The sequence below is a fragment of the Lynx canadensis genome, chromosome A3 (genome assembly GCF_007474595.2).
Source record: "Lynx canadensis isolate LIC74 chromosome A3, mLynCan4.pri.v2, whole genome shotgun sequence".
Classification (NCBI taxonomy): Eukaryota; Metazoa; Chordata; class Mammalia; order Carnivora; family Felidae; genus Lynx; species Lynx canadensis.
Window position 1 is genome coordinate 119,801,623 of NC_044305.1, and position 12,273 is coordinate 119,813,895.

The 12,273-nt window shown below is 38.1% G+C and overlaps 1 protein-coding gene across 11 annotated transcripts in view; it reads left to right on the top strand.

The window, feature by feature from the left end:
* DTNB (dystrobrevin beta) overlaps positions 1–12,273 on the top strand; it is a 242,119-nt gene that overhangs the window by 114,204 nt on the left and 115,642 nt on the right. For all 11 annotated transcript variants that reach the window (XR_003967936.1, XR_003967937.1, XM_030311510.1 and 8 more), the window contains exon 9: positions 10,149–10,273. Coding sequence is in view for 9 of the 11 variants with exons in the window: in XM_030311510.1 (XP_030167370.1) it covers positions 10,149–10,273 (125 nt within the window). In the remaining 2 variants the exon portion in view is untranslated. The remainder of the gene's footprint in view (positions 1–10,148; positions 10,274–12,273) is intronic.

Consider the following 12,273-nt stretch of genomic DNA (forward strand, 5'->3'; position numbering starts at 1 on the left):
AGTCGGTTGGGCGTCCGACTTCAGCCAGGTCACGATCTCGCGGTCCGTGAGTTCGAGCCCCGCGTCGGGCTCTGGGCTGACGGCTCAGAGCCTGGAGCCTGTTTCCGATTCTGTGTCTCCCTCTCTCTCTGCCCCTCCCCCGTTCATGCTCTGTCTCTCTCTGTCCCAAAAATAAAATAAACGTTGAAAAAAAATAAATAAAAAAAAATAAAAAGATAAAGAAGTACATTTAGGAAGAGTGACATTTTAGAACGGAACAAGCCAATATGAAAAAGAACTAAGTTGAGCTTCTAGAAATAAAAATATTAAGGTTCATTAGAGGTTAAATGGCAGATTAGAGACAGCTACAGCAAAAATTAAGAAATGGGAAACAGATCTGAAGAAATTAACCAGGATACAGAATATTGAACACAGATACAGGGAAATGGAAAATGTGAAAGGCAATTAAAGGATAGAGCAAGAAGATCAACTTAGAATTCTGTACTTAACTGATCTATTCAAGAGCAAAGAAGAAAAAAGATCTATTTTTGCAAAGATTCTTAGTGGCTTTGCCCCCATAGACCATTGCTGAAGGAACAATAAAGTATATACTTTTGGGAAAAAATAGATTGAAGCAATAAGGAGGAAATGGGATACAAGAAGAGTTGGTAAATGTGGGTAAATGTAAATAAGCATCATGTGTAAAATAATAATAATAATCAACTAATTTTGGTGGGCTTGACATAAGATGCAGCTAGAGAACTAATCAACGATGACACGAATGTGGCTGAGGCATGAGTAGAGGGAAAGGATTTTAAGTTAACAGAGTGAGAGTACAGATGCTAATTAAGATTGTGGTAAGTGTTCATGTTAAAATAGTTAGTGGAGGTTCCTGGCTTGTCTGAGGATTTAATAGGCTTATGTTCCTGCTTGGATCCCCTCCGTGGTGGCTTGGAGCTCAGGATGATGGACTCAGAGAGAGTAATTTGAAGCGAACATGACAGAAATGGCCTCCGAGGCACCAATCCTGAGCTTTTTCCATTAGGCTGTTGTGCTCCCAAGTGTCAGGGCCTGTCAGCATGTGCCCTGAGCTGAGCTGAAGCCTGTGCTGTGCAAGCAATTAGCTTGAGGCTGATTGAAAATACCATCATCTGAGCTCAACAGCAGCAACAAAAATTGGGGGGGTGTCTTAGTGCCTGGTCCACAGTTATCTGAGGAAAGCAAGTTTTAGCCCTGGTGCAGGAGCATACAGGGCAGCAGTAACAGCGCAAGGCACTTCTCCCTCCCTAACTTGGAGTCTGCTTCTCAGTTGGAAACTCTGTGTCTCCATCCCTCAGCCAGGCTTCTCCTTCACGACCTCCATGCTGGTGCTTGGTGTCCCCAGTCTGTTGCTGACTCCTTGCAAGAAGAATGTCTCACTTTCCGGGGCCGTCCCTCCTAATCTCTATGTGTTCTTTTCTCTGAGTGATTTTACCTGTTGAGAGGCTGTGTTATACTGTGAAAAGAATCAGACATGCCTAGTTTATATGAGCTTTAGTTTCTACACCTATAAAATTGAGACTGTTAACACCTAATTCATAAGACTGTTGGGAGGGTTAAATGAGCCTTACTTTGTGTGCAAAGCACCGTCAGGAACTTGACCCTACATTCTTTTTTTAAAATTTTTTAAAATTATTTTATTTTTGAGAGAGACATAGTGCAAGCTGGGGAGGGGCAGAGAGAGAGGAAGACACAGAATCTGAAGCACATTCCAGGCTCCAAGCTGTTAGTCCAGAGCCCGACACAGGGCTCAAACTCATGAACTGCGAGGTCATGGCCTGAGCCAAAGTTGGATGCTTAACTGACTGAGCCACTCAGACGCCCCGACATTACATTCTTAATAACCATTGCTTCTAGTTCAGGAAAAAAAAACAAATAACAAAAAGCAACCACTAAAAAAGTGGACTCAAAGAGTATAATTGCCAGAAAAGGAAAACAAAATGAGAAAAAGAAAAAAACCTAAAAAGTAAGAAAAGATAAAGATGTAGGGAAAATGACATAAATAATAAACCAAGTGATATAATAAGGTATAGAAATAAGTAAAAGTATATTAGTAATCAGCAAATTAAATTTTCCAGATAAAAAGCAGCAGTTGTCAAATAGATATTTAAAATTTTTTTTTTTACATTTATTTATTTTTGAGAGACAGAGACAGAGCACAAGTGGGGGAGGGGCAGAGAGAAGGAGACACAGAATCCAAAGCAGGCTCCAGGCTCTGAGCTGTCAGCACAGAGCCCGACGAGGGGCTCGAACTCACAAACTGTGAGATCATGACCTGAGCCAAAGTCAGACGCTTAACCGACTAAGCCACCCAGGCGCCCCTTGTCAAATAGATACTTAAAAAAAAATTTTTTTTTTAAGTTTATTTTGAGAGGAGAGAGAGAGAGAGTACGTGCATGCACAAGTAGGGGAAGGGCAGAGAGAAGGAGAGACAGAATCCCAAGCAGGCTCCAGGCCATCAGTGCAGAACCTGATGTGGGGCTCGAACTCAAAAACTGTGAGATCACGACCTGAACCAAGAGCCAAGATCAAGAGTCAGATGCTTAACTGACTGAGCCACCCAGGCGCCATTTGATAATAATCAAATGGTTATTATTATTTTTCTGTTTGACTTCATGCTGCTTATAAGAAACAGTAAACAAACAAACAGAAAGGTTGAATGTTAAGGATAAAAAAAGACATACCACGCAAAGTACCAACCAAGAGAAATTTAGTGAAACTATATTAATTTCAGAAAACAGACTTCAGGGCAAAAATTTTTACCAGAGAGGCTAAAATGGTACATTTTACACTATGCTTGATCACAATAAAGTTGTTTTTTGTTTTTTGTTTTTTGTTTTTTTAACCAGAGCTAGTTTGCCAAAGGTAAAGGATGCAGTTAACAATTCTCCACATGGGGCACATGGGTGGCTCAGTTGGTTAAGCGTCCGACTTCGGCTCAGGTCATGATCTCACCATCTGTGGGTTTGAGCCCACATCAGGCTCTGTGCTGACAGCTCAGAGCCTGGAGCCTGCTTCAGATTCTGTATCCCCTCCACTCCTCTTTGGCCCTCCCCCGCTCGTGCTCTGCCTTGCTCTGTCTCTCAAAAATAAATAAGTGTTAAAATTAAAAAGTTCTCCACAAATACACCTTTACTAATGTAGCTGTAAAATACATAAATAATAGAGGCACAATAAGAAGTTGAAAAATACGTTGTTAAAATGGGTAATTTTAACACACGTCCCTCAACAACTGTTAGAATCATTAGACAAAACACAGACCATAGGAAGTTTGAGTGTATCCATTAATTACACATTTTTTTCAAACACAAAAAAAATTGACCACATTAAGGAAGCCTCGAAAGAATTAGTATCACAGACTATATTCTGTGACTATAGTACATTTGACTTAAGAATCAGTAACGGAAAGATGACAAGAAAACTGGTACGTTGGTTACTGAAAACTTAGTTGAAATGAACAAATTCCTAACACAATCCTTCTTACCAAAACTGGTTCAAAATGGAATAAAAACCCCAAATAGTGGTATAATCATTAAAGAATTTGAATTAGTAGCATAAAATCTTTACAAAGTAAACAACCAGGCCCAAATGACTTGACATGAGTTTCAACAAGCACTCAAAGAAAAGATGAATTCCAATATTATGTAACATTTCCCAGATTCCAGAAAAAATAATGAGCATTCCAGTTTCATTCTTGAGGCCAGAAGAACCTTGATACCAAAACCTCACAGGACAGCAAGAAAGGAAACTTATAAGATGTTTTCATGAACAGAAATAAAAGCCTAAACAAAATACTATGAAACTGATTCCAGCAGTGTGTACAAAAGATACTACAGCCTGATCACCCTGGTTTTATTCCAGCAATTAGAGATAAATTATTATTACAACCAAATTCATAGATTGATGGATTAAGTCCATATAATCATCTCAAAAGACTTATAGAGGACATTTAATAATACCCAATATCCATTGATAATTTAAATACACGCACACACACACACACACGTATACACACACACCCGAAAACAGTTTCAAAACAAAAAACCTTAGCAACCTAGAAATAGAAGGAACTTCCTTAACCTAATATAGGATATTTATAAAAACTGATAGTATCTATTATTTTTACTGGTGAAATGTTGAAATTATTTAAGATTGAAAACAAAACAAAGAGGCTTGCCATCACTGCTTCTGTTCAGCATTTTATCGGTAGTCCCATGCCGCATAATAAACAAGGAAAAGATGTTTGAATTGAAAGGAAACCAAATTGCCATTATTTGATGATGACTGTCAGTGTAGGAAGCCTGAAAGAATCTCCAGATAAATCAGTAGAACTAAAAACTTCTTTGTATCAAAGGACATAAACACAACATAATGAAAAGGCAAACGATGGAATGGGAGAAAATATTTGCAAATTGTATATCTGATTAGGGGTTCATATCCAGAATTTATAGAACTCCTGTAACTCAGCAACAAAAAACAAGCAACTCAATTGAAAAATAGGCTAAGGACTTGAATGGACATTTCTCAAAGATGATATAAAAATGGGTAGCAAGTGGCAGACAACCTCTCCTTTGCTGTCCAGCTTGCTGCTTCCTTGTGATGTATTCAATAAAACTTTTATTTCCTTAAAAAAATAAGTGGCTGGGGCACCTGGGTGGCTCAGCTGGTTAAGCGTCCGACTTCTCGGCTCGGGTCATGATCTCACAGTTTGTGAGTTCAAACCCTGCGTCAGGCTCTGTGCTGGCAGCTCAGAGCCTGGAGCCTGCTTCAGATTCTCTCTCTGCCCCTCTCCTGCTCATGCTCTGTCTCTCTCTGTCTCTCAAAAATAAATAAACTTTAAAAAAATAAATAAATGGCTAACAAGCATATGAAAAGATATATGACATCACTAATCATTAGGGAATTGCAAATCAAAACCACAATAAAATATTCCTCACATATATTAGGATGGTTAGTATTTAAAAAGAAGTGTTGGTGAGCGTGTAAGGAAATTGGGACCCACCTTTGGTGGAATGTAAAATGATGCAGCCACTATGGAAACCAGCATGAAGGTTCCTTAAAAAATTAAAAATAGAATTACCAATGATTCTACTTGTGGGTATATACCAAAAGAAAGCATAGTCTTGAGATACTTGTACACCCATGTTCGTAACAGCATTATTTACAATAGCTGAAACTTGGAAGCAACTCATGTGTCCATTGATGGATGAATGGGTATACAAAATGCAGTATATATGATGGAATATTTTTCAGCCTTGACAATGGGAGAAATTCTGATACATGCTCCAACATGGATGAACCTTGAAGACATTATTCTAAGTATCTGAAGCCAGTCACAAAAAGGCAAATACTGTAGGATTCCACTTACATGAGGTTATCTATAGTAATAGATAGATAGTAGAGAGTTCATAGGACCAAAAAGAAGACTGGTGATTGCCAGGGGCTCAGGGCAGGGGGAAATGAGGGGTTGTTTAATGAGTATAGAGTTTCAGATCGGCAGAATGAAAAAATTTTGGAGATTGTTTGCACAACCATGTGAATGTACTTTACTGGTAAACTGTACACTTTAAAATGGTTAATGTGGTGGGAAGCCTGGATGGCTCAGTTGGTTACACATCCAACTCTTGATTTCAGCTTAGGTCCTGATCCCGGGGTTGTAGGATCGAGCCTCTTGTCAGGCTCCATGCTGAGCGTAGAGCCTAGTTAAGATTCTTTGTTCCTCTCTCTCTCTTTTCCCCTCCTCCCTCCCCTGCTCTCACACTCTCTCTCTAAAATTAAAACCAAACCAAACAAAAACTTCCTAAAAAAATATGACTGTTAGTCAAAAACAAGTGAAGTAGGAGTTATTTGCAAGATCTAACTTCCATAGGTCTTCCACAAAAAAATATAAACAACTCTTACAAATCCATAAGAGAAAGGCAACCCTATGTAACACTACACCAAAGACAGGAGTAGGCATTTCACAGAGGAAGAAACCAACTGGCTTGTAAATATTGGAAAAGATGCTCAATCTTTTTGGCAGTCAGGGTTGCAAATTAAAATCATTTATCACCCATTAGATTGGCGAATGTTAAAATGTCTGACAATAACAAGGGTTAGCCAGAACGTGGAGATTTAGGAAGTCTCTCACATAGCTGATGGGAATGGAAATTAGTGTAACCACTATGTAAAAACAAGTGGCGAGTGCCTAGTAAAATTGAATGTGTATAACTCGATCCAGTAATTGCACTCTGATAAACTCTTACACATGGCTACCAGGAGACTTAGATAAGAAAGCTTATGGCAACACTGTGAGAGGGAAAAAATGGAAACAACCCAAGTGTTTATTAGCAGTGGAATGGATTATGATATAATTAAGCAATGACAGTCAGTTGGTGAAAAAATGAATGTGACATGTATCAATAGGGATGATTTGTAATGTCATTTTAAGCGAGAGCAGCAAGTTGTAGAAAAATATATCTATGTAAGTCTATATAGGTTTTAAACGTATTAAATCATGTATTTATGCATAATCACCAAAGTAGTAAAATCAAGGACATGATTAATACAAAATCCAGAATACAGGTTAGCAGCAGAGGAGCAAGTGAGGTGGGAGGGGGCTCTTAGCCTAAGATCCCACAGCAAGGCTTCAGAGTGACAACCATATTTCGGTTTCTCAGGCACACTAGTGGGTAGGTGGGTATTTATTTTATAACTTTTTAAACTGCACATACACATTTTATACACTCTGATATAGACTTCTTTAATCGTACCCTGTAGTATTTTGAAGAAATGGTAGGAAATGTTTTGAAATTGACTAATGTGGATTAAGGTATCGAAAACGGACGAAGTTTGAAAATCATCACCTCAGAGTGTTTAGAAGAGATTTACTTTTTTAGGTTAAGGCTTCTCCATGTATTTATCAGTTTTAGAGTCCAAGTGAGGGGAAAGGTACAGAGACAGAAAGTGGCATCTCTTGCAGAGTATTTTACACCAGGTGTGGAAGACACCAGTCCCTGCGCCTCGCCTGCCTTTCTTCCTTCCTCACTCCCTTCTTCACCTCTGTAAATATTTGGTGACTGACTGCCAAGACCTGGGCATTGTCCTACAGGTCCGGGAGCCTGAGAGGTAATGTCCCTATCTTGGTGCTTAAAGCTGTTTTTGGATTCATGCTTACAGGCTTTATTAATCTTAGCCTCCTAAACTAACTAGATAGCAAAATTCACTTCAGGTCCATATCATAATTTATCTTTGTAAGGAAGTCATTTATTTACATATTTAGACAACCTAACTGAATGCATGTCTTTAAAATTTTCGGAGTAAGGGCGCCGGGCTGGTTCAGTCAGTAGAGCATGCAACTCTTGATCTCAGGGTCGTGAGTTCAAGCCCTACGTTGGGTGTGGAGCTTACTTAAAATAATAAACAAATAAATAACATTTTCAGAGTAATATATCCTCTTTGGTTCGGTCCTAGCCCTTAGTTAATATTGTAATTCCTGAATATGTATATTTATTCTCAGTCTTTTTCCCTTTCCATACATGTCAAAACTCATGATATGTTCTAATCATTTAGAATTGACTTTGATGTATTAATTTTACCTCCCTATCTATATTTTTGAGACTCAAAGTTGGATCTGATCTTAAGCCTTGACTTTAAAGCAGTATTTTCAAATGAATTACAAGCACACTACTAGAGATTATTAGGTGGTACAGAGGGAGCCATTTTTTATTTTAATAGTTATGTAGTTATTTTAATGTTCATTATAAAATATACATGTGAAACCTGTGATTTCATGGTTGTTTTTGCTCAGGATGCAGCTAAAGCAGTCTATATGATAATCCATCTCATAGACTACACGAATTAATGGCCCAGGGGGTTCTCAGACAGCAAAATATCATGAAATTAATACATGGATCACAGATGTAGTGTTTAGTTGTAAAGGTGAATTAAGGTATTCTCTGATGTCCTCTCTCTCCTACTTGTGTTGTAACTCAAGAAATAAGTTTATATGGTTTGATCAGGAAAAAGCAGTCTAGAAAATTCATCTAGGCCAGTTGTTCAAATAACATATTCCATTATGGAACAGATCCTGGAACTATACACATGATTAACATGTAGATCCTACCTTTCAGGAGCACCAGTTTCACAGAAATAGGCACATGAATTAAAAAGTGCATGATAGCATCGTTAGCATAACAGTGGAAATTTGTGCACAGTAAGTGGGTAGCTTGGAAAGGTGGTCTCTGGCTTATGAAACTGTGAGAAAAGTCTGCCCGGAGCAAGACTTGCAAGTAGTCTTGAGAGATGAGCAGAAAATTTACAGAAAAATAGACTGGCAAAAGGTGATCTCAGAAAGGCACACGCCAAGGTACAGAGACCTAAGAGAACACGGTGTTTGGGGCTAACTGAGCAGCTTGTCATTTATGCTAGTGTGAGGAGAGGCGGGAGCCAGGTAGGAAAGCTTTTATGTGGAATGTGATGGTGGGTACTTAGATCTTATTCTATAAGTGATTAGGAGTCTTTGAAAGATGTTAAACAGAGAAGTGATGTGAGGTCTGGGGACAGTGTAGAAGTCAGAGGGGAGGATCAAGTCACATTTCAACCTGTTGGGCAAAGGGGAAATGGAGAGCACTTAGGGGGGATTTTCAGGTTTTTGCTTTGTTTAGCTTCATACGCTTTTTAGGAAATACTACATTTAGGCTTTGCTCAGAATTTAATGTGTTGAAGGGGTTAGTGGTAGGTGATTTGGAGCCCATATATGAAGTTTCTGAAGAAATTGGTATTATTTAGTCCATGTTATAAACAAGGTGTTAATTAACTTTCCCTTCATAGTCTTAAAGGCAAAGAGTTTTGCTTATTTTGTGTTAAATACGTGCAAGTAGCATATAAAAAGTTAAGTGGAGATGTGATATCGATAAGGCACATGGCTGCAAACAAGTTCTGTTTTTCAATTAGAGTGCTACATATGGTAATATGTTGCAGAGGGAGTAGAATGAAATATTTACACCTTTTTGCAGTTAACATCCTGCCAAGAAAATTTCAGACAAATGTGTTATTTAAAGGGAATTGGGTGGGCAATAAAATCAATATATGAAGAGCTTCCTTTATATATGGGTTTCCAATGTGAATGTTCTGAATAATTTAATTGTGGCATATTGTTTACTAGTGTGTATATTTACTGATACATCTTAGACTTGATAGTCTTTGGATTTGGCGTGTGTGGTTCTACCTTACAGAGAAATGTATTAGTATGCCAACTTATTCTTGTACCTTCCGCATATCTGAATTTACAGTCACGGGTCTGATGCTGACTGCCTGTCTATGTGAGGGCACTCATCTGTGTCTGTATACAGATGAGTATATATGGGTTTATATATGGGTTTATATATGGGTTTCCAATGTGAATGTTCTGAATAATTTAATTGTGGCATATTGTTTACTAGTGTGTATATTTACTGATACATCTTAGACTTGATAGTCTTTGGATTTGGCGTGTGTGGTTCTACCTTACAGAGAAATGTATTAGTATGCCAACTTATTCTTGTACCTTCCGCATATCTGAATTTACAGTCACGGGTCTGATGCTGACTGCCTGTCTATGTGAGGGCACTCATCTGTGTCTGTATACATAGCCAGACCCTTAGCACCAAATGTTCTGCCTCACGTTTATTTTGGGAATATTCTCTTAATAGGCATGTTTTGGGATGTGACTTCGTCAGCTAATTTGCTAACATTCAAAAGCCACGAGCTCTCAGCATTATCTTAGCCTTTTAGTATTTTAGTCCACCAAAAATTTCTGACTCTGATTGGGAAATTAACTGTAACATCTTACCAAAAATGATCCAGAAGCATCAGAAGAGAGAGTTCATGCAAAGGGCACAGAGAGATGTTCAAAAGGAAAGTTAACGTTAACTTTATAGTCTGACTGCATGGTAGAAATGAGGGAGTAAGTATAGAAATGAAGGACCACAAATGACCTTGGGACAACTGTAGGTCCCATTCTGTAAGGCCCGGTAAGGTTGATTATAATGCAACTTAGCTTGTATTTAAAAGATATTTTCTTTAATTCTTGTCACCAAGTTCTTTGGAAATTCCTTTTCATTATTTTGAAGATTTAATTTCTTATTTCCTTATTTTCTACTTTGACACAGAAATCCCCTGCAAAGAAGCTGAGCCATGCAATTAGTAAATCTTTGGGGTGTGTACCCACCAGAGAACCCCCACATCCTGTTTTTCCTGAGCAACCAGAGAAACCACTTGACCTTGCAAATATAGTGTAAGTATACACCTGGATATGGGTATGGATTATACTGAAATGGAGACCTTGCTGAATTCTTTTGGATCACAGCCAACTTACCTAACATGAACATTTAACCTTCTGGTTTTTACTTTACTTTTGGGGAGCTTAAGACTTCAAGATTTTGGGGCTCCTGGGTGGCTCAGTCGGTTGAGTGTCCGACTTCGGCTCAGGTCATGATCTCACAGCTCGTGAGTTTGAGCCCCGCGTTGGGCTCTGTGCTGGCAGCTCAGAGCCTGGAGCCTGTTTCAGATTCTGTATCTCCCTCTCTCTTTCCCCCTCCCCTGCTCATGCTCTGTCTCTCTCTGTCTCAAAAATAAATAAACGTTAAAATTAAAAAAAAAAAATTAAAAAAAAAAAGACTTCAAGGTTTCATTTATTTAAATCACCATAAATATTTACATGGAAGCATATAGCTCCTGAGCCCTGAAGTCTAAGTGATAATGATCACAAACAGAAACATTAATTAATATATTGAAGAGTAATTATTGAACTGGTTTTAGCAAGGTTACCTTTTGTTAGCGTGTTCTTCCTTAAATCAGCGGTAGTGATCATTTCTTCTCTATGGCTGTAATGCCCACAGAGGTGTTTAAAACTGGTTCAGACAACATGGAAATGAAATTCAACTTAATTTGTTGGTTTTTTTATTTTTATTTTTTGTATTGAGAGAAAATTAGGAAGCACAAGATTGTATTCTGTAAATAAAACTGGTATTTTATTTTTACTTTCTTTGAATATTCATGCTAAATGAAAGAAAGCCAGACAGGATCAAAAAAGAGAAGTAGAGAAAGAGGAAGAGTAAGGAAGAGGAGAAACAATGAAACTTTAAGATTCAGCCTCTAAACTGGTTTCTTCACTTTGAATTAAATGGTGATGTTATGTGTCCTCCTGGATAAAGTCAGTAGGCTTTTGATCATTAGTCTTTCTCGGGTGTCGAGAAGTTTTTCTGTTGGAATAGACATCTGTTTTCTTTAACCTCCTTAAAAAAGCAATTATGGTTCTTGATCTTTTATTTTCTTTCTCATTCAATAATCTGAAAAACTTCTTTTAAAATGATACATACCTATAGATTAAAAATTTTAGAATACAGAAGAGCATAAAATGAAATGCAGCACATTCTCCCACACTTCGTTGTGTGTTGTCTGGCTTTTAGATTTGCTGGCGGATACCTCGATATCTCTGATGTATTCAGAGCCCCATTTTTTGACTTCCCAATTTTGGACACTGTTGAATTCCTTCTGTTGTGTAAGGAACCAGTCTCACTTGTAACTCTACGTATCAACCCATCCCAGTTTCTCATAATTATATTACCATTTTTAAAGTTGATTACCTGTTATTTTATTTTACTTTTACCTTTGTAATTTTAAATACTAATCCTAAACCTCTATATCTTGTAACTTCTTTTGACTTGCACTGTGTGAACTGAGGAAATTAGTACCTTCTCTCTACTTCTCCCTTCTCTTTTTGCCTCCTGACTTCTGTCATCTATCTTTTGTGTTGTCAATGCTGATATTTCTGTTCTCTTCAGTGACCATAGCTAAGTCTTCTGAGATTCATTAAGGGTCAAATCTAAAAGTTGAAAACCCGACAGCAGCACTTACAGTTCATGTTCATTGCAGACTCAGTGCGCTTCGGTTCTGTGAACTCTTCCTCATGGTGCCGGCGCCCCCGTCCCTGTGCAGGTACCTCCCGTCAGGGTGCAGGGGGGTTGTCTCCTGTACACACCACTGATTGCTCAAAATCAGGCCTGTTGACTTTATAACTGGATTGACTTTCTTGTACTGTTTTTTTGCTCGTCTTTTGGTTTCTTCTTCTTGCTGGGAAAAAAATAGATACTTTTGTTCCCCACTGTGTTCCATAGTGAATTTTACCTATTGCTTGTAATCCACTTTTTGATTAAACTTTTCAACCTTTCCCCTTTTTGGTTAGTGTTTGTTACATTTTTTGATTAAAAAAAAATTTCTTTTGCTCCTCCAGTA